General features: G+C 41.2%; 1 protein-coding gene across 1 annotated transcript in view; it reads left to right on the top strand.

Moving 5' to 3' along the window:
- psmc4 (proteasome 26S subunit, ATPase 4) overlaps nt 1-20,881 on the top strand; it is a 39,497-nt gene extending 18,616 nt beyond the window's left edge. The window contains exons 7-11 of the mRNA XM_034174165.1: nt 6,449-6,616; nt 6,917-6,993; nt 13,989-14,157; nt 16,063-16,118; nt 20,425-20,881. Of these exons, the coding sequence (XP_034030056.1) occupies nt 6,449-6,616; nt 6,917-6,993; nt 13,989-14,157; nt 16,063-16,118; nt 20,425-20,538 (584 nt within the window). The 3' untranslated portion in view covers nt 20,539-20,881. The remainder of the gene's footprint in view (nt 1-6,448; nt 6,617-6,916; nt 6,994-13,988; nt 14,158-16,062; nt 16,119-20,424) is intronic.
- The last annotated feature ends 731 nt before the right edge of the window (nt 20,882-21,612 follow it).

Here is a 21,612-nt window from a genome sequence, read left to right as displayed (position 1 = left end):
TGGCTTTTGTTTAGCTTTTCTGTATGTAAATCCCATTTCCTTTAGGCGGTTTCTTACAGTTCGGTCACAGACGTTGGCTCCAGTTTCCTCCCATTCATTCCTCATTTGTTTTGTTGTGCATTTTCGATTTTTGAGACACATTGCTTTAAGTTTTCTGTCTTGACGCTTTGATGTCTTCCTTGGTCTATAGGGCTGCAGCTATCGATTATTTTAGTAATCGAGTATTCTATCGATTATTCTCGCGATTAATCGAGTAATCGTTAAAAAGTACTTTTGCGTTTTAAAACATTAACAGTTCAGGGTTCTCCCTAAGTAATGGCACAATGTCACTGCGTCATCACGGAGATGATCAAATTTAGTGTATCCCTTTCTGTTTTCCTGGGTAATTATTTATTTTTTCCACATCTTTACAAGTTTTGGATCTTTCCTGGTGTCGGGCCAAAGTCTTGACATTTTGCTGAAATGGGGATGGGTTGTGGCTGTTTTTTGTTTTCTCCAACTTGTAAAATTTAACCATTTTTATTCAATTATTTATTTATTTATTATGGTGGTGGACTGGGTCCCTGCATGAATTTCCTGCATGCACACTCTCTCTGCGATTCAGCCAGCGCATTTCATTTTCAGCTGGAGGTTGAACATGCAGCCTCGCAGTCACTTGTTTTTTATTATTTTATTTGAGTTCCCGTGTTTGTGAAGCATTGTGTGTTGCCCAAAAAAGCGAAAATTAAAAAGCGAAACACTCATTGCGAGTCACACAGAAGAGTGGACTTCTTCCAGAGACTCTGTGGCCGACGGAGCTGTGTGAGGGCAGTGCTGAGCCGCTCACACCAGGCAGAGAGGCAACAGTCTGTGTTAAAAAAAAACACACACACACTGCTTTGCTTTAAATGCACAGTAAGCTATTTTAGATTATCAGCGTGGACCGTCTTTTTCCTAAAAAGCTTTAGTTCCCTCTGTTTGTCGCGTTGGAAAGCTGTAGCTTTTGTGCTAATTTGATTAGCGCTTGCTCTACTTCTTCTTCTGTTTGTTTTTCTGGGGACATTACAGCGCCACACACAGGCCTGACATATGTACTACAATGTTAAACGAAGCTTTGAGGCACAGAATTTGCCTCGAACATTTTTTTGTAATCGAATTATTCGAATTACTCGACTAATTCTTTCAGCCCTATTGGTCTACCAGTATGTTTGCCTTTAACAACCTTCCCATGTTGTTTGTATTTGGCCCAGAGTTTAGACACAGCTGACTGTGAACAACCAACATCTTTTGCAACATTGCGTGATGATTTACCCTCTTTTAAGAGTTTGATAATCCTCTCCTTTGTTTCAATTGACATCTCTCGTGTTGGAGCCATGATTCATGTCAGTCCACTTGGTGCAACAGCTCTCCAAGGTGTGATCACTCCTTTTTAGATGCAGACTAACGAGCAGATCTGATTTGATGCAGGTGTTAGTTTTGGGGATGAAAATTTACAGGGTGATTCCATCATTTATTCCTCAGAATTGAGTGAGTCCATATTTTTTTCCCTCTGCTTGGTCTAAAAAAGTAACCGTTACTGACTGCCACAATTTTTTTTCCTGATTTCTTATAGTGTTTCTTAAAGCCAGAAAGTTGCCATTTGAAATGACTTTAGTTTTGTGTCCTGTCTGTGATCTCTTTTTCTACAGAATGAACATCCTCCGAGGCCGGTGATTCCATAATTTTTGCCAGGGGTTGTACATCAAAATCCTTCAGTATTAATCCAGAGTTCCTCTCATGAGCCTGGCTGACAATACCTTTAGAAATTTACTGTTTACTTTACAGTTGAAAGGCTTCGTGTTTCCAAAAAGTTTCGAGTTTCCTCTTAGCAGGAAAATGGCGAGAGAGGGGGAGAGGGAGCGTGCGCAAGACACAGAGAGGGAGAAAGCGAGCACAAGGTAGAGGGAGCATGCGCGAGATACAGAGCGAGAAACAGAGAGAGAGGGAGAAAACGAGCAAGAGGAAGCGGTAGCATGAGCGAGAGAAAGGGAGAGACTCTTTATTTATTTATTTATTTATTCTCCAACACTTGCTTTGACGATGTAAATGTATGTTTCAATTGAAATTGAATTGAGAGAGACAGAGAGAGGGGAGAGAGGATTAATTTTTAATTTTTACTGTAACACTTGCTTTGACAATGTAAACATATGTTTCCCATGTCAATAAAGCTCCACTGAAATTGAGAAGGAGAGAGAGAGAGAGACAGAGTGCCGTCTTTTCTCTAAAGTCCCTAAGTCCATAAAAATAATTCTATAAATAAAAGTACTTAATTCTTTCACCAAAACATCAAATCTAGGCTTGCATCTTAGATGTATCTTCGAGCAAAGTGTAGCTGAACCTTCAGGTCTCCTTTTTAAGAAAATCCTCCTAAACACTTAATCATGAAGCTGTATAACTGGGAACACAAAATATCCTCAGAAAATCAACAATAATATTAAAGCAAGCAGAGCTCTGGTATCGGAAAGGTATCGGCAGATATCCAAATTCGGGTATCGAGATCGGATCGGAAATGGAAAAAATGTGGCTCGATTCATCCCTACAGCAAATGTCAGCTCTCTCCAGTTTCTCTATAATCAAAGCCATACACACGCACACAGAGGCTACCTTGCTATAGTACAGCGCAGTCTCGTTTGAACCCCTACATGATATCATGGGATTTGACCATGTCTGGGGACAGCCGGTGTCAGGATGTCAGAGAATCCCCAAGCGGAGTGTGGGAGTTTCAGCACAAACCATTCAGCCTGGCTCGGTAAACTTAAACGCATACGAGGTCTGTCCAAAAAGTATCAGACCTTTTAATTTTTTTCAAAAACCATATGGATTTGAATCATGTGTGCTTGCATGAGCCAACCTTGAACCTTCATGCGCATGCGTGATTTTTTTCACGCCCGTCGGTTGCATCATTCGCCTGTGAGCAGGCTTTGTGTGAGCACTGGTCCTCCCCTCTCGTTGGATTTTCATTACGAGGTGGAACGATTTGGAGCTTTGCTGCATCAAATTTTCCAGAAACTGAGAGACAGCCAGGTGGAAACCATTCGGAAGATTCAGACGGCTTTTGGTGACGATCCTGTGGGCATCACACAGATTAAGGAGTGTTACAACTGGTTTAAAGACGGCGCACAATGGCGGAGGATGCGCCACGCTCCGAGCGGCCATCGACAGGCTGAAATGACCAGATCATTTCCAAAGTGAACGCTGTGTTGATCCGGGACGTCATCTGACTACCAGAGAAATTGCAGAAGAGGTGTACATCAGCACTTTTTCGGCGCATTCCACTGTTACAGGAGATTTTGTAATGAAAGACGTGCGGAAGTTGGAAGTCTCACAGGACATGTTGTGACATGTCCAGCTCTTACACAATTCCTCGGATACTCACTCGACTGAAAAGCCACCAAAAGCCGTTTGAATCTTCCGAATGGTTTCCACCTGGCAGTCTCTCACAGTTTCTGGAAAATTTGATGCAGCAAAGCTCCAAATCGTTCCACCTCGTAATGAAAATCCAACGAGAGGGGAGGACCAGTGCTCACACAAAGCCTACTCACAGGGGAATGACGCAACCGACAGGCGTGAAAAAACTCACGCATGCACACGAAGGTTCAAGGTTGGCTCATGCAAGCACACATGATTCAAATCCATAAGGTTTTTGAAAAAAATAAAAAGGTCTGATACTTTTTGGACAGACCTCGTACATAGGGGTGTCGGAAAAAATTGATTCACGTCCGAATCGCGATGCTTATTTATTACGATTCTGAATCGATCCAAAATGTCCAAGAATCGATTTTTAAAAAGCATTTTTTTTTAATATTTTCTTGCTTACTCGCTGCGTGTACTGTTTGTCAGGCAACGGCTTCCGTACTACAGCATCCCTGTGGGGGGGAGGAGGGGTCCGGCGTGCTTCAAACACTCGTGAGCTGCAGAGTTCAGTGGCTGTAGCTTAGCATAGTGGACGAAGAGCTAATTCAGCCAGCACGTCTTTACTGAAGGCAAATGTTTTGGCGCATTTTGGATTTTAATATTTGCTGCGTAAGAAGGAGCTTGACATGACTTGTGCAGTGTGCACAATCTGCAAAATGAAAGTCAAGTACTTCGGAAATTTTTCAAATCCGCAAGCCCACATGCTACGTCATCACCCGGAGCTAAAGAGGGGAGCAGCGGTCTCTGCCGACTACTGACCAGCGCTTCGCTAAACTGTCAGCCAACTCCAAACGAGCAAAGCAGATAAGTAAATTTACATCTAGAATCACTTGATTAACCTTGTAAAGCTGCATTTTCTTAAACATAAACATTTTTTAAGTAATATAACTATTTTTCAGAGCTCTTTGAATCGAAAATCAATTCTGAATCGAATAGTCACCCCAAGAATCGGAATCGAATTGAATCATGAGTTGTTGAACGATTCACATCCCTAATACTCGGTGTCACCTGGCGAACCTGCCAGCGCTGTTTTAAAATGGCTTTCGTTGAAACCTCCATCCTCCGTATGGTTTGTGCTAACACTCTCCCACGCCGTCTGGGTATTAGTCTCTTCCCACAAACAGCGTCAATTCTAATGTGAAAATGGTGGACTGTTTTGTTTTCGGCTGCAATCACCGAAGCAGTCGTGAAAGGTGCAGTTCTTTTTGGTTCTCAGTGGAGAAAGGAAGACGAGCTGAGTTAGCTGTGTTAGCCTACACAGCTACATAGAGTAGGTGCGTTCTCTCTCGTGCAGGACCTCCTCAACATGTTTGTGCTCCGGGTCATAAACGAACCATAACACGTCCATTTTCCAGTAGGATCGTCAAATTTCCTTTGCATTTTCACTTTGTTTGCGTGTAATTTGCCTCAAAACTCAGTGCCGTTTTTCTGTCCCCGGAAGTAGAGAAATTACATCATATGCGTCATATTTTACCCCTTTCGTGCCCGCCCTCAAACGAGACTGCGCTGCCCAGTTATAATATAGATGATAATAATAGTAGTAACTAGTAATACTTTTTGGGATGCCAAAGGAAAAATAATATAAAATGTCCATAATTTGAAAATCAATCATCAGTTCAGTGCAGCTCTGATCAGAGCTGCTAGCTAATTGCAGTTGAGCCTTCCCAAGTAGACATACCATTCGGGAAAAACTTTTTTTTTCTCTCTTTTTTCTTTTTTTTAACATTTATTTGGGTAAAATTTGCATTTCCAACTTTCACTAAGGGCATGGCCATCTTAGTTGACTCTTCTGACGAACGGTGGAACGTTTTAGATGTTGCTTATGTGTCGAGGAATCTGATTGGCTAGTTTTGTACCATGCAGTCTTCCATGAGCACTTCAAAGATAAACTGATGCTAACCTGAAGAAATTAAAGATTTCAACCTGGAATCCATCTAAAATATAATGGGGAACATTATAATTCTTCAATGAGGAGATAACCTGGGCTGTGAGAAAGGTATAAAGGATCAATTTAGAGCTATACAACCATTTCAGTTTCACTAAAGTGACAAAATTTTGTTTCTACTACAATCCAAGCATTTTAATGTTGGTTTATGTTTGAAACGTGTTTAAAAATTACAGCTCATTTTAATGAGAACATATTTGCACACCCTTTGCCATGAAACTCAAAATTGAGCTCAGGTGCATCCTGTTTCCACTGTTCATCATTGAGATGTTTCTACAGCTTAATTGGAGTCCACGTGGGGTAAATTCAGTTGTTTGGACATGATTTGGAAAGACACACACCTGTCTACATATAAGGTCCCACAGTTGACAGTGCATGTCAGAGCACACACCAAGCATGAAGCCAAAGGAATTGTCTATAGACCTCTGAGACAGAATTGTCTCAAGCCACAAATCTGGGGAAGGATACAGAAACATTTCTGCTACTTTGAAGGTCCCAATGAGCACAGTGGCCTCCATCATCTGTAAATAGGGATAGATATCGACAACCAGTTCCTGTTAAAAATCGATAAGAAATGATTCGATCCACAGACATAAATAGCGTTTTTGCTCAACGATTCTCTTATCAGTTCTTCAGTTCATATTACGCCAAAGCGGGCGTTGTTTTTGAGGGTGTGTATCAGGAATCTGTTTTGTGGGAGTAACTGCGCGGCTCCGAAGTGAATCGTCTTTTTAAATCAAATGACACCTCTTTCCAAATGTTGTAATACAAACCACAAACTACAACAGACCAAAACTGTTTTTTTTTACCCACCAAAATTAGACGTTCTCCGTTCTTTATGAATTACTTTGATCTCTGCGTGCAGTGCAGTCGGCTGCAAGAGCTCAGCTCAGAGGCTATGGAGTTAAATTTCTCATTTATATCTGAAAGGAAATGCTTTTGACAAAAACTACAGATTTTGTTTCTTTCCATTTATGTCCAGAGATCTAGGATCCAGTGACCAATTTCATATTTATTTACTGTATATCTTCAGAAAATAAATTCTTCCTTGTCTAATCTGTCTTCCTGTAGCGGCGTTCATCCGTGTGGTTGGCTCAGAGTTTGTTCAGAAGTACTTGGGTGAAGGTCCTCGTATGGTACGTGACGTCTTCCGACTGGCAAAGGAAAATGCTCCTGCCATCATTTTTATCGATGAGATTGATGCCATCGCCACAAAGCGATTTGATGCACAGACCGGAGGTACAAACAAACACAGGTCACGCATACATAGCTGGAGTTATGTTTTGATCAATGCCAGATGATAAATTAATTTTTAAAATCTGGAAGAGTCGGGGGGTTATTATGTTCCACTTTGCATTTAAAATTTTAAACAGTGTAAACATAATGATAAAATAAGAGCATTCCACTCTTTTTTTTTTTTTCTTTTTTTTTTCCCTTGCTTGGACAAAGTGTCCTATTTCAAGACATTTAGTGATTTGCTGGCTTCATGTCTACAAATATAACCACTTCATGGTCATGTTCACTGTGTTTGTCCTGCAGCTGACAGGGAGGTTCAGAGAATCCTGCTTGAGCTGCTTAATCAAATGGATGGCTTTGATCAGAATGTCAATGTGAAGGTGAGAAAAATGTATTTGAGTCCGAGGAAGTGCTTAATAATTCTCATGTGGCCGCAGCATCTTGTCCATCCATGCACTTCCAGGATGAATGAAAGGATAAGTCAAAGAAATATGTTGTGAAGTTTAAATCATCAAGTAATCATGAGAAATATGTTACGTGTAAATCATCGAGTAATCATTTTGTCAAAAGCTATGTCATACGCAGGGCTGTGAAAGATCCGCGGATTTCATCATGGGGGGAGGGTAGTTTTATAATCGTGATAGTCACCGAGTTAGGAAAATGGCTGTCGCAAAGTGTTCTTTTTTTTTTTTAAATGATATCGTGCACGTTTTATGAATCCGCGGACACTGATCTGTAATTCAGCATCCACGGAATTACAGATCAGTGTCCACGGAGGAAAATACATCTCTGAAAACGTGACCAGTGACCAGACATCCTATAGAAGGATGACGGCGAGAAAGACAATGTCAGAAAGTTGAATAAACATAACGGAATCAAGAATCCGTGGAATTGGCATTGGCTTGAATTGAATGTCAGCAATGAATATTTTCAAGAACACATCCCAAAGATAACCGGGAAAAGCGTCCTGCATCTTGTGCCATCAGGATGTAAGCATGGTAAGAATTTTTATCTCACTAGAAAATAGACATTGTGCCATTCAAACAGAAATTCACACAAGAATATAAGTGACTTTTTATTAATGTAGACTTTCTTTCATTGGAAAAAGACATTGTGGCTTTTAATGGAACCAGGCTGGAAGAGCAGCCGGCTCAAGAGAACAGAGTGAGAGGGGAGAGAAACTGTTATTCCATTGTCTGGGGAGAAATCTACAGTGGAATTCTGTGGATTTTTCACAGCCCTGTTTATGTTGTTTTTCCTGCTTAGCGAAACATGGAGGTAAAATACATGTTAAATACCTCTCATACCAAATTAATTTACTTTAATGAATGTTATTGTTTGTGCATTTACCAGCATTTATTCACACAACAGCAGTAAACGCTGGTATGCTGGTTTGGCTTTAACGATCGTTAATTAAACAACCTCAAAGAGCTCCAACAGCCTTAAAACTGTATTAAAGCTGCTTGATTCATAATACTTTTTCTGTTTGAGTCTAAAACTGTTTGATTTCCTGTTCTTACAATGTGGACTGTCCCATTACACACAGTGTGAGCTGTGTTTGTGGATGAGCGCACACAGCTGCTGTTGCCTTGTTTACCATCCAGCATGCCAATGTATTGGTCCACTTACCTTCACTGTGCATGCATTTCGGACCACAGCAGCACATCTGAGACTGACTCTTCGCCCAAAGCGATCAAAAGGATTAAAGTGATTATTAACCATCAGATGACAAAAGTTAAGCCTCTTAAATCATTCTGAAGTCATTATTAAGCAGAAACGAGGCCGTTTTAAGTCGAAACAAGGCGATAATCGGTGAGGTGCTACTAATCTCTGAAATGACGTAAGTGCAGTGAAAGCAGCAGCTCGTCTGGCTGCTGCACTGTGGTCGCTTTCACCGTCTTATTATGAAATAATGCTGAAATGATTGTTGTACAAAAGCTTCAGATATCTGTCACTGAGATAGATAATGACTGGAGTGCAGTTTGAATCAGAAACCAGGTGGTTATTGGTGAACCCCTGGTGACGCTCAGAATTGACGCTGCTGACGCTCCGAAATGACGCATGTGCAATGAAGGCAGGGCTGACTGGTTTTTAAGGGGTACCGTTTGGTTGGTGACACCGGGTTTGACTACATCACGTGCATACCCTCTATAGAACCTTTTAGAAATATATTTACTGAGAAAAATGGTGATGTGTTCAATACTTATTTTACCCACCTTGTGCATGTATATGTATATACACACACACGGGCTCTACTTTGCCGGCCCGCCTTTGAAGATAAAATCCAAATTACTCATATGTAATTTTTACAGCTGTCAGTCAGTCTGTCTTCCTGACAGACTGTCTGTCTGCCCTCCAGCTCCATGCACGTTGTTACCCAGGCATGATTTATGCAGCCTGAATCAGCTCCGGTGGATTTTATTTTTTATACATGTTTTTTTGAAGAAGGCTAAGAGATTTGATTGTGGACTTCACTTTCTTTAAATGAAGGTTTTAAGTAGCGCAGCTGCCATTTTGTCCTCCCACTCCCTCTTCTTGTTTTGCTTCCTGCTCCACGTGCTTCAACTACCTCACACTCACTTTTCTCGTGGCTACATACAGCTGTAAAATCATTTTCAAGTAAAAACTGCATTTAAGGGTTGTAGAAATAGAAATTATTATTTTCAGGATAAGCACCCTCAAAAACAACGGCCGCTCTGGTGTCCAGAACTGACTGACCGATAAGGCAATCATTAAGCAAAAAGGCTCTTGATGTCATCATGTTTGTTGTGGTAGAAATGTTATTTCTGGCTTCTCTCCATGGTGCATTCAGTGTGCCTCGGAAAAAAATCGATGGAAGCAGGCAGTGAGCAATGCAACAGGATTCAACCCCTCAAATGAATCTATGCACTCGCATCGCGCATGTTTGTATTTAGATACCGATTCGTATCGATTAATCTCCACATGCCTAAGTTATTACGTGCATCATTTTTTAATATTCATGGAGCAGTCTGATCATGCCATAATATTAATACATTAAAAGGATCTGTTACGCTTGTCATTTTTAATTAATGTGGCAATTTGATCATGCCATAATATTCATAAATTAAAAGGACCTATTACGCTCGTCATTTTTTTGCCCTTTGTCCAGAACCTTCCTCACCACCCTCTTCTGGTTTTTGGTTAAACTAGTGGGGTAAGTGCAGCCCTTCAAGTGGTCCTTAATCGCCTCCATCAGTTCATTGTAATCACGAACAGTCTTTCTGTCATCCAAAACTCTCTTCAGTGGCATCCATTATCACAATATACAACCCCTGGCAAAAATTATGGAATCACCGGCCTCGGAGGATGTTCATTCAGTTGTTTAATTTTGTAGAAAAAAAGCAGATCACAGATGTGACACAAAACTAAAGTCATTTCAAATGGCAACTTTCTGGCTTTAAGAAACACTAAGAAATCAGGAAAAAAAAATTGTGGCAGTCAGTAACGGTTACTTTTTTAGACCAAGCAGAGGGAAAAAAAAATATGGAATCACTCAGTTCTGAGGAAAAACTTATGGAATCATGAAAAACAAAAGAACGCTCCAACACATCACTAGTATTTTGTTGCACCACCTCTGGCTTTTATAACAGCTTGCAGTCTGAGGCATGGACTTGATGAGTGGCAGACAGTACTCTTCATCAATCTGGCGCCAACTTTCTCTGATTGCTGTTGCCAGATCAGCTTTGCAGGTTGGAGCCCTGTCATGGACCATTTTCTTCAACTTCCACCAAAGATTTTCAATTGGATTAAGATCCGGACTATTTGCAGGCCATGACATTGACCCTATGTGTGTTTTTGCAAGGAATGTTTTCACAGTTTTTGCTCTATGGCAAGATGCATTATCATCTTGAAAAATGATTTCATCATCCCCAAACATCCTTTCAATTGATGGGATAAGAAAAGTGTCCAAAATATCAACGTAAACTTGTGCATTTATTGATAATGTAATGACAGCCATCTCCCCAGTGCCTTTACCTGACATGCAGCCCCATATCTTCAATGACTGTGGAAATTTACATGTTCTCTTCAGGCAGTCATCTTTATAAATCTCATTGGAACAGCACCAAACAAAAGTTACAGCATTATCACCTTACCCAGTGCAGATTCGAGATTCATCAGTGAATATGACTTTCAACCAGTCAGCCACAGTCCACGATTGCTTTTCCTTAGCCCATTGTAACCTTGTTTTTTTTTTTCTGTTTAGGTGTTAACGATGGCTTTCATTTAGCTTTTCTGTATGTAAATCCCATTCTTACAGTTCGGTCACAGACGTTGACTCCAGTTTCCTCCCATTCGTTCCTCATTTGTTTTGTTGTGCATTTTCGATTTTTGAGACATATTGTTTTTAAGTTTTCTGTCTTGACGCTTTGATGTCTTCCTTGGTCTACCAGTATGTTTGCCTTTAACAACCTTCCAATGTTGTTTGTATTTGGTCCAGAGTTTAGACACAGCTGACTGTGAACAACCAACATCTTTTGCAACATTGCGTAATGATTTACCCTTTTTTAAGAGTTTGATAATCCTCACCCTGTAAATTTGGGTGATTCCATAATTTAATCCTCAGAATTGAGTGAGTCCATATTTTTTTTTTTTTTTTTTTTTTTCCCAGAGTTTAGACACAGCTGACTGTGAACAACCAACATCTTTGCAACATTGCGTAATGATTTACCCTTTTTTAAGAGTTTGATAATCCTCACCCTGTAAATTTGGGTGATTCCATAATTTAATCCTCAGAATTAAGTGAGTCCATATTTTTTTTTTTTTTTTTTTTTTTTTTTACCTCTGCTTGGTCTAAAAAAGTAACCGTTACTGACTGCCACAATTTTTTTTCTTGATATCTTATAGTGTTTCTTAAAGCCAGAAAGTTGCCATTTGAAATGACTTTAATTTTGTGTCATGTCTGTGATCTGCTTTTTTTCTACAAAATTAAACAACTGAATGAACATCCTCCGAGGCCGGTGATTCCATAATTTTTGCCAGGGGTTGTGTATAATATATATATATATATATATATATATATATATATATATATATATATATTATACTAAACAAAAATATAAACGCAACACTTTTGGTTTTGCTCCCATTTTGTATGAGATGAACTCAAAGATCTAAAACTTTTTCCACATACACAATATCACCATTTCCCTCAAATATTGTTCACAAACCAGTCTAAATCTGTGATAGTGAGCACTTCTCCTTTGCTGAGATAATCCATCCCACCTCACATGTGTGCCATAACAAGATGCTGATTAGATACCATGATTAGTGCACAGGCGTGCCTTAGACTGTGCACAATAAAAGGCCACTCTGAAAGGTGCAGTTTTGTTTTATTGGGGGGGATACCAGTCAGTATCTGGTGTGACCACCATTTGCCTCATGCAGTGCAACACATCTCCTTCGCATAGAGTTGATCAGGTTGTCAATTGTGGCCTGAGGAATGTTGGTCCACTCCTCTTCAATGGCTGTGCGAAGTTGCTGGATATGGGCAGGAACTGGTACACGCTGTTGTATACGCCGGTCCAGAGCATTCCAAACATGCTCAATGGGTGACATGTCCGGTGAGTATGTCTGCCATGCAAGAACTGGGACATTTTCAGCTTCCAAGAATTGTGTACAGATCCTTGCAACATGGGGCCGTGCATTATGCTGCTGCAACATGAGTTGATGTTCTTGGATGTATGGCACAACAATGGGCCTCAGGATCTCGTCACGGTATCTCTGTGCATTCAAAATGCCATCAATAAAATGCACCTGTGTTCTTCGTCCATAACAGACGCCTGCCCATACCATAACCCCACCGCCACCATGGGCCACTTGATCCACAACACTGACATCAGAAAACCGCTCACCCACACGACGCCACACACGCTGTCTGCCATCTGCCCTGAACAGTGTGAACCGGGATTCATCCGTGAAGGGAACACCTCTCCAACGTGCCAAACGCCAGCGAATGTGAGCATTTGCCCACTCAAGTCGGTTATGACGACGAACTGGAGTCAGGTCGAGACCCTGATGAGGATGACAAGCATGCAGATGAGCTTTCTTGAGACGGTTTCTGACAGTTTGTGCAGAAATTCTTTGGTTATGCAAACCGATTGTTTCAGCAGCTGTCCGAGTGGCTGGTCTCAGACGATCTTGGAGGTGAACATGCTGGATGTGGAGGTCCTGGGCTGGTGTGGTTACACATGGTCTGCGGTTGTGAGGCTGGTTGGATGTACTGCCAAATTCTCTGAAACGCCTTTGGAGAGGGCTTATGGTAGAGAAATGAACATTCAATACACGAGCAACAGCTCTGGTTGACATTCCTGCTGTCAGCATGCCAATTGCATGCTCCCTCAAATCTTGCGACATCTGTGGCATTGTGCTGTGTGATAAAACTGCACCTTTCAGAGTGGCCTTTTATTCTGGGCAGTCTAAGGCACACCTGTGCACTAATCATGGTGTCTAATCAGCATCTTGATATGGCACACCTGTGAGGTGGGATGGATTATCTCAGCAAAGGAGAAGTGCTCACTATCACAGATTTAGACTGGTTTGTGAACAATATTTGAGGGAAATGGTGATATTGTGTATGTGGAAAAAGTTTTAGATCTTTGAGTTCATCTCATACAAAATGGGAGCAAAACCAAAAGTGTTGCGTTTATATTTTTGTTGAGTGTATATATCTCAAGCGAGCTTGCAAGCGTCTTATTCCTTCAGCAGCATAGTGAGAAACCCGGGGGGGCCTGATTTTACTGGAAGTATGTGCGTCACCATTGTTGTGTGCATGCACAGTATGCAAAAGGTGACCGATTTTTAGGGGGGACCGTTCAGACTGCGACACCAGTTCCGGATAAGCGGTTGAAGATGAGTGAGTGGGTGATATATACACATATATCTTGTTATAGTAATATGAGATTTTGATCGTATCACCCAGCCCGATTGCAATGAAACTGTCCTTTTTTAACATAAATGCCTCATATACTTGTATACTTTTCAAATATTCTCCTTTCTGTGTGTGGGCATTTCATCAAACTTGATCAAAGCTTAGCTGTATGTTTTCTCTGATTTTTATTTTATTTTTTCTGGCTCTTGAATGAGTGTTCATGATGCAAGCAGCATTTGTTTTTACTTTGTAGCCACACACAAGTCCTTTGACAAAAATAACATTTTCATACACTATACTATGTACTAGCTGGATCCTCTGTTTGATTTAACTTGTGAGTCTCCAAGAATGCATTTGTTTTGACATTAGCTCAGTTGATTGAGCCATGAGCAAGCACTTTTAAAGGGAACTAGATTAATCTATTATGAGGAGCCTATAAGGCTCTACCATGCTCATGTGATATTCATTAACATTTGAACCTCTCAGGTGATCATGGCGACCAACAGAGCAGACACACTGGATCCTGCACTACTACGTCCTGGTCGTCTGGATAGAAAGATTGAGTTCCCGTTGCCTGACCGCAGGCAGAAACGTCTTATTTTCTCCACCATCACTAGTAAAATGAACCTGTCTGAGGAGGTCGACCTGGAGGACTGTATCCTTCTAGAGCAATAACAATTTTTTGTGAACTTTTGTATTCATACAGAAAGTGGTACTTGATTTCCCAGTAAGAAGTGTACCCTTGCACCATCTGTCAGAATTAAATTTGGTGTGTATATGAAACAAAGCGTAAATGCGCACTAGAAACCTGTGTAGCTGTGCTGCTGTTCAGCTACCAGCCAGCACTGGCAGAGCGATGGCTACAGCTTTCTTAGCACAGTGCTGATGAAACTGACCGAGACAGAATGTATTACAAAATATTAACTTGAAAGCTATAGGGCCTTCCAGATTTCAAAGCTGAGAAATTTTAGTTTCTCCCAAAATCCAAGCACTATAACGTAGGTTTATTTTTGTAACGTTGCAAAATTACAGCTCATTATAATGAAGAGGACATAATGATCTGGGGGGAAATTCCATAGTGAATAATGTCTTTTCCTTCATCGGCATCATGCAGACTAACTATAGGAAGAAGCGCATGTCCGTGGTTTTGAGATTACCTACGACCTCAAAATATTTTAATTCCCCCACCACCCACATGAAACATGTAAGAGGGCAATTCCCCATCTTTATGAAAAATTAATGGTTTCTTTAACAAATGGTATGATGTTAACAGACCCCCTAATGCCTGTCAAACCCAAATTTGGATAGATGCTGAGTTTACAAATGCAGGATTCTCAGCTTTTTGACCAGGACCTTTGCAAGTATTTGAATTTCCTTCATATTTGGCAGCCCCTACTCCTGCTGCTGTGTGCAAATGTAACCCAGGTGGAAAAACCTTGTTTATTTAATTTTACCTTTCTCTCAGTATTATTGTTAATATTCTTAATATTAATAATCTCAATATTGTTAGTATTATTCTTAATGACTGATAATAATTAACTTTGTGTTGACGTCAGTACGTCACACGGTCACGTGACGGTGCGCAGCCACTTGGTTGGGCTTATAACCTGGAAGTGAGTTACTGCCGATAGAAACGCGAGACACACACTTGGGGAACGTTTGCTGCAGGAGTCGTCTGCCAGAACCGTCGTTGCCGGAAAGGAGTTTAGAATCATTTAGAAAGACAGAATTGGCCAAGTGTTGATGGCGAGCTAGGATCTGTCTGTTTAAAGGCAACAAGCCTTTAAACAAAGCCTGAAGCCTGAACTCATCCCAAAGATCACCTGCTGAACCCCAACCGCTGTGCTCTGGGCGGGTTGGAGGCTTTGCAGCCATCCTTTCCTTAAGTCCCTTCGCAACTCACTGCTCTTGGTCACCCCCACTTCATAGACTGTTACAGATTCCCCCACTTGCACTCGGATATACCTCTGGACGCTTTTTTCCCATTTGGGCCATCAACTGTTGTGCTGCACACTGACAAAAAGTCACATGGGCTCTTGTGGTTTCTCGTGAAACTTTGAAGTTGCATTTACAAGAATGCAAATAATTTATATGAATGGCCATTCGAATTCAACTCCAATGAATTGTATGTCTTGTCTGTCATATTTTTTAATCCATGGTATAATTAAATTTAACGACTTGTGTTCTGCCTCACTCTGCTCCTAGAGTCAAATCTAGGTTCTGAAATCTAGCCTAGAAAAAAATATCTAAATTACCAATAGTTACTGATTAGTACATTTATACTATTGTACTTTATTTAGTGTAACATCCTGGTCACACAAAGGTTACACGGTTGGCACAAATTTTGGTGTGGATTTTTACTGCTCCCTCCTGGTTGTATCCTGACTGTGGTCATGCAGCAGCCCTTGCATGAGGTGACCAGTAGGGAATATGAATCACAATTACTAGCCTGTTCATCTACAGTGTAAAACAAATGCTATCCAGTCATTCGATAATAAAAATGCAAAATTTTTCAGTGAATGTTTTATTTGTTCTTTAGTAGTCCTTAAATGATGTGCAGATGTTGCAAGGCCAGACAAGATCTCAGGAGCCGATATCAATTCCATCTGCCAAGAGGTGCGTTGGAGCTTTATGTGGTCATTCTTTCTTTAGGATTTTGTTTTTGTTCATGAATAAGACAATGAAAAACATTTTGTTTACAGGATAAACTATTTTCATGTAAATACACCGGGGCTGTTTAAAAAAACAAAACAAACCATTACAATGGAATCAACGCCAACAGTGCCTTTCCCCCCTTCCTCTAGTTAACACAGCTTCTCAGCACCACTGCTGCTACTTGCGGGCACACAACTCCTCCTCCCCTCCCACACACGCCAATGCTCCAACTACTTCTTGGTTTGAAGCAGAGGACCAGTGCGTCCCACTGAGTTAATCGGAGAAAGCCTTTGGCAGTAAAAATTAAATGTTTGCGAAGGGAAAAAAGTCGTGGAGCAGTGTTTAAAGCTGGGCAGACACTGGACGATATTTTCAATCATTGTACTTGGCTCCAGCTCAAACTGTACGGCAAAACCGTAGGGTGTAAAAGTTCAGAGCGCACAATTTATGTTCTCAGACAATACGGCCCGATGCTCTGATGCGATCTGACTACTCACATTGTACGTTCAGAAGCCACACACAAAACTTTACACGAGTTGAAGAATAAGGGGGAAAAAACAGAAGCTGCTCTCTCAAAGAGATGATCACTCTTTATGCTTTCTCCAATTCCGCATCGGTGTTTGCACATGCACAGTGACAGAGGTTGGGGTAAATCGGCTCGTAGACGCTTGTAGCGCTGCTTCAACAGCACGATACCCTCACGAGGGCCGACCAGAATATCAAACAGGTTTGATATTCATCCAACCATACGATTGCCGATGGGGAGGTGGTCGTGAGCAGCGCGTTACTCCATGTATACTACACGATGCAGGATGCACGATTAAGCTGAAACTCAGCGCAATGCAAAGAATTCTTGCACGAGTGAAAAATCGTCTCAAAAAGGGCCAAAACTTGCACAGTGTTAACCCAGCTTTAGAGGTGTGTGGTGTGGAAGCCATGACTTCAGCTCTGCTGAGAGCGTCACACGAATGCTGTGTTCATGACTTGGAGATTCTGAGTTGTAAACATTCAAACTGTGTTCATTTAATGTCAGAAAACAATATGGAAGCACACAGTAGCATATTCAGGCTTTGTTGTCTTACAAGGACGACATAAATAAGTTCATTTGGGAGACTTCTTTAATGTATTTACAGTATTTATTTTCACTAGCTACCTGAGACAACCTTGAAAAAATGTCGTTCCCCCCCCCCCCCCCACACACACACACACTTTTTTTTTTTTTACACATCTACAGTTGTTCACAACTAATACATAGTCGTGGTCAGAGTTTAATGTGTTCCAAAATAAATACAAACAAACCAATTTTGGATAATTAAAATGTTATAATTTATAATCTTTATTTTTACAGGGGAACTATGTAACACTTGTACCTTCATTTAACAGTTTCTGAGTAATGATGAATGCTAAATGACTTGTTTCGGGGAAATGCAGCCCCCCCCCCCCCCCCCCCCCCCCCCCCCCCAAAAAAAAAGCGTCTCATAGTGAAAAACCAGCCTTGTAACTTCAGGGACACAGCCCTGGTCTCCTTTGGGTGAGAAACACAAACTGCGTTATGGCACTACAACACCTCCCTCAAGGCAAGGCATTGGCTAGCTAGCAGCTATAAAAACAAGCCAACAAAGGTTTTATTTCTTATGAGGACAGTTGAGAAGTTTTGTGTCTACACAGAAACAATTGGATATGGTTCTCCATATTTTGCATTCTGAAAAACAAGCATTTCTCAGCATTGTACCCATCCAGCCATCCATCATCTTCTTCCGCTTTATCCGGAGTCAGGTCGCGGGGGCAGCAGCTCAAGCAAAGCCGCCTAGACCTCCCAATCTACACACACCTCCTCCAGGGGAACCCAGAGGCGTTCCCAAGCCACCCGAGAAACATAGTATCTCCAGCGTGTCCTGGGTCTTCCCCGGGCCCTCCTCCCAATGGGACGTGCCCGGAACACCTCTCCAGCAAGGTGTCCAGGGGGCATCCGGAAAGGATGCCCAAGCCACCTCAGCTGGCTCCTTTCGCTGTGGAGGAGCAGCGGCTCGACTCTGAGCTGAGCATTGTACTCAATGAGTCTAACTTTCACACATTTGAGAAATGGTGGTTTCTCAGAATGCACAAGATGGAGAACCACATTCTGTTTTTTTTTTTTTTCTGGATCAGGCTCAATACTTCTCAACAGCCTCTTATACAATAGAAATATACACTGTCTTAAACCTTATTATATGATGCTGTGTATTGTTACCCACCTCAGTAGACATGGCTCCACAGATTGCATTCACCAGCTCCGTTGAAAACAAATGCACATGGACAGCAGGGGAGGACCAGTGTCCCCCCTAAAAATCGGTCCTCCCTGCCTTCACTGCGCATGCATGCAGTGAAGGCAGGCAGGTGCGTCAGCCATGGTTCACCGATTATCACCTCGTTTCTGCTTAAATGGTAAATGGACTGCATTTATATAGCACTTTTCCATCTGCATCAGACGCTCAAAGCACTTTACAATAATGCCTCACATTCACCCTGATGTCAGGGTGCTGCCAAACAAGGCGCTTACTACACACCGGGAGCAATAGAGGATTAAAGACTTTGTCCAAGGGCCCTTAGTGATTTTCCAATCAGGCTGGGATTTGAACCCAAGCCCAACGCCTTAACCACTCGACCATCACCTCCGCCTGCTTAAAACTGCACTCCATTCATCATCTATCTGAGTGACATATATCTGAAGCTTTTGTACAACAATCATTTCCACATAAATTCAGCATTATTTCATAATAAGATGGGGCGTGGTCAGAGCGCAGCAGCCAGACAAGCTGCTGTGTTCACTGCGCCTCCGTCATTTCAAAGCGTCAGTAGCGACTCACCAATTATTGCCTCATTTCTGCTTCAAACGGCTTAGTTCTGCTTAAAGCCGACTTTAGAATGATTAAAGAGGTTTTACCTTGTCATCTGATGGTTAATAAGCACATTATTCCCTTTGATCGCATTGGGTGTAGAGACTCAGACGAGCTGCTGTGGTCCCAAATGACGCATGCGTAGTAGGCATATGAATGTCATCACTGACAACGATTCGATATGCATCCCGATACACTGCCAGCGATACTATATATATATATATATATATATATATATATATATATATATATATATATATATATATATATATATATATATATATATATATCATTTAAAACACTCGGTTTGACCCTTAAATGCTACAAACTTAATCACTTATGTTTCTTTTTTACTTGCAGAGACCTTGAAGTTTATGTTGATGCCAAGCAAGACTCAGGAAAATGCCAAGATTAACCATACTACAGCGAACAAAAATTGAGTTTTGGCACCAGACCAAGTGTGTCAAACAGGTGCAGCGACTTTATGCTAGACTGACAAAATGCAGGGCCAATGTTGACATTGGTATGAAAAACTTCAACCTTTCAGCTTTCTATCCAACCATAAATTTATTTCCTAGACATATACTTTGACCATTTTCTTTGCTGATAAAATGTTGCATATTTTTTTGGGACACCTGATTATACTGACAGTACGATGTGATATGATTCAACCCTGCTCCTGATTCGATGCGGTTTGATATGCATTTGATGGCAAGTTAATTCCTCACAATGCGATTCAACATGATGCCAAGAAATTATCTAAAAAATTTAAATAGAAAATAAGAAGTTGCAATTCAGTATAGATCTATGGTATTCTTCTGATTCTACTAGAGGCAGAGGATTTGTTTTACTCCTTATAGGCAGAAAAGTTACCAGATTCAACATTAAGGAACAGGAATCGGTTTCCTCATATGTGGAACCTGCTTCATCACAAAGTCAGAACTTAAACAGTAAGATATCACTCTCAATGAGTGACTTAAAGTGAGTCACTTGTTGACAGAGTACTGGAAAAAAAATCGATGCAAGAACGCAGCAAGCGATTCATCACAATTTCACCCATCAATTGAAGCAATGCACACTGAATAAATCGATACAGTTGCATCGTGCACGTTTGTATCTAAATACTGATTCATATCGATTAATCTCCACATACCTAATGTGCAGTGAAGGCAGAGCGGACCAATTGTTTTTTTTTGGGGGGGGGGGGGGGGGGGGGGGGTTCAGTCTGTGATACTGGCAGTGAGTTTTTATTGCAGTTTTGTGATACATGTGCTCTGAGCTGTAGGGGGATTGAGTTTGAAATTCTAGCATTGTGACAACGTATATATATATATATATATATATATACACACACACACACACACTTACGTTTGTTTCTTCTCTATTCTCAGGCTGGAATGCTGGCAGTGCGTGAAAACCGGTATATCGTCCTGGCCAAAGACTTTGAAAAAGCTTACAAGACTGTCATTAAAAAAGATGAGCAAGAGCATGAGTTCTACAAGTAGAGAGGGGAAAAAAAATCTGGGGGACGAAATGGGTGTTCAGACATGATTATTGATTTTTGTCTATATCTAAAGCGTGTCTTGTAAATCTTCTATTCTGACTTGCATTGATTTTTTTTTTTTTTTCTTTTCACTAAATTTATTCACTGCAGCACAAGACTCTGTCAGACTAAACTCATCCACAGCCTGGTGAAGAAATGCTGCCATGAAATGGGAGTGTTTTTAATTTTGTACAGGCACGTTGGTGGGTCTTGAGAATATTTGGCCATTACTGTACTTAGGATAAACCATTTGTATCTGTAGTACTTGCATATTAAGACAATTGAAATCTATTAAAGATGTTTTACATTAAAAATTATTTTTAAGTCTCCGTTATTCTAATCATGAGTCTTACAGCCATTCCTGTAAGCAACTGAATTTTCTCTTTTTTTTGGGGTGGAGGCTTTTGTGTGAACTGAACTAGTGAATGATGCAATTGCTGTAGTTAGTTTACACTTCTTGGAACTGTTTTGCTTTCTTCCTTCTTTTGAACACTCTCCTTGCTGGGCGCATTTTCCCTTTAAGGCAGTAATGAAGCTTCACAGTGTAGATGTATAGTGACAGAAACCAAACTGCCAAAGCAATCCAGGAAGACCTAGAAATTGTCTTGGGTGGCCAAGTCATTCACCTGATATCAGTCTAATAGTGCACAGTGTTCACGACTAAGGACAAAACTGGAGATAGAAAGACACACAAACAGTAGCTGAAGCAGGTCTGTTACCTGTGGCCCATGCCTCCCCTTGTTTCTGCTCTGCATACCTGCATTCCATTGATGCCATGGTCAAAAAATTCAAAAAACAATTATACCAAACACCACATGTGGTGTGAGGTGGGGATGCTCGGTTTTCATCCCCATCCACAGGTTGGGGTGCCTGTAGTTGACCAGAAATCCACCTGGGGTATTTCAGCATGTTTCTTGGCCCCTGGGCGGTAGTTTACCATGTCAACATGGACTTGGGTGGCTTTACAGTTTTACGGTGTTCCCAGGATATTGGTCTTGGGATGTGGTGGGGGTGGAGTGCTGAGGAGGCCAGTGAG

The sequence above is a fragment of the Thalassophryne amazonica genome, chromosome 7 (assembly GCF_902500255.1).
Source record: "Thalassophryne amazonica chromosome 7, fThaAma1.1, whole genome shotgun sequence".
Taxonomy (NCBI): domain Eukaryota; kingdom Metazoa; phylum Chordata; class Actinopteri; order Batrachoidiformes; family Batrachoididae; genus Thalassophryne; species Thalassophryne amazonica.
The sequence above is the reverse complement of the archived record's forward strand: the minus strand, read 5'-3'. Positions and strand labels throughout refer to the sequence as shown.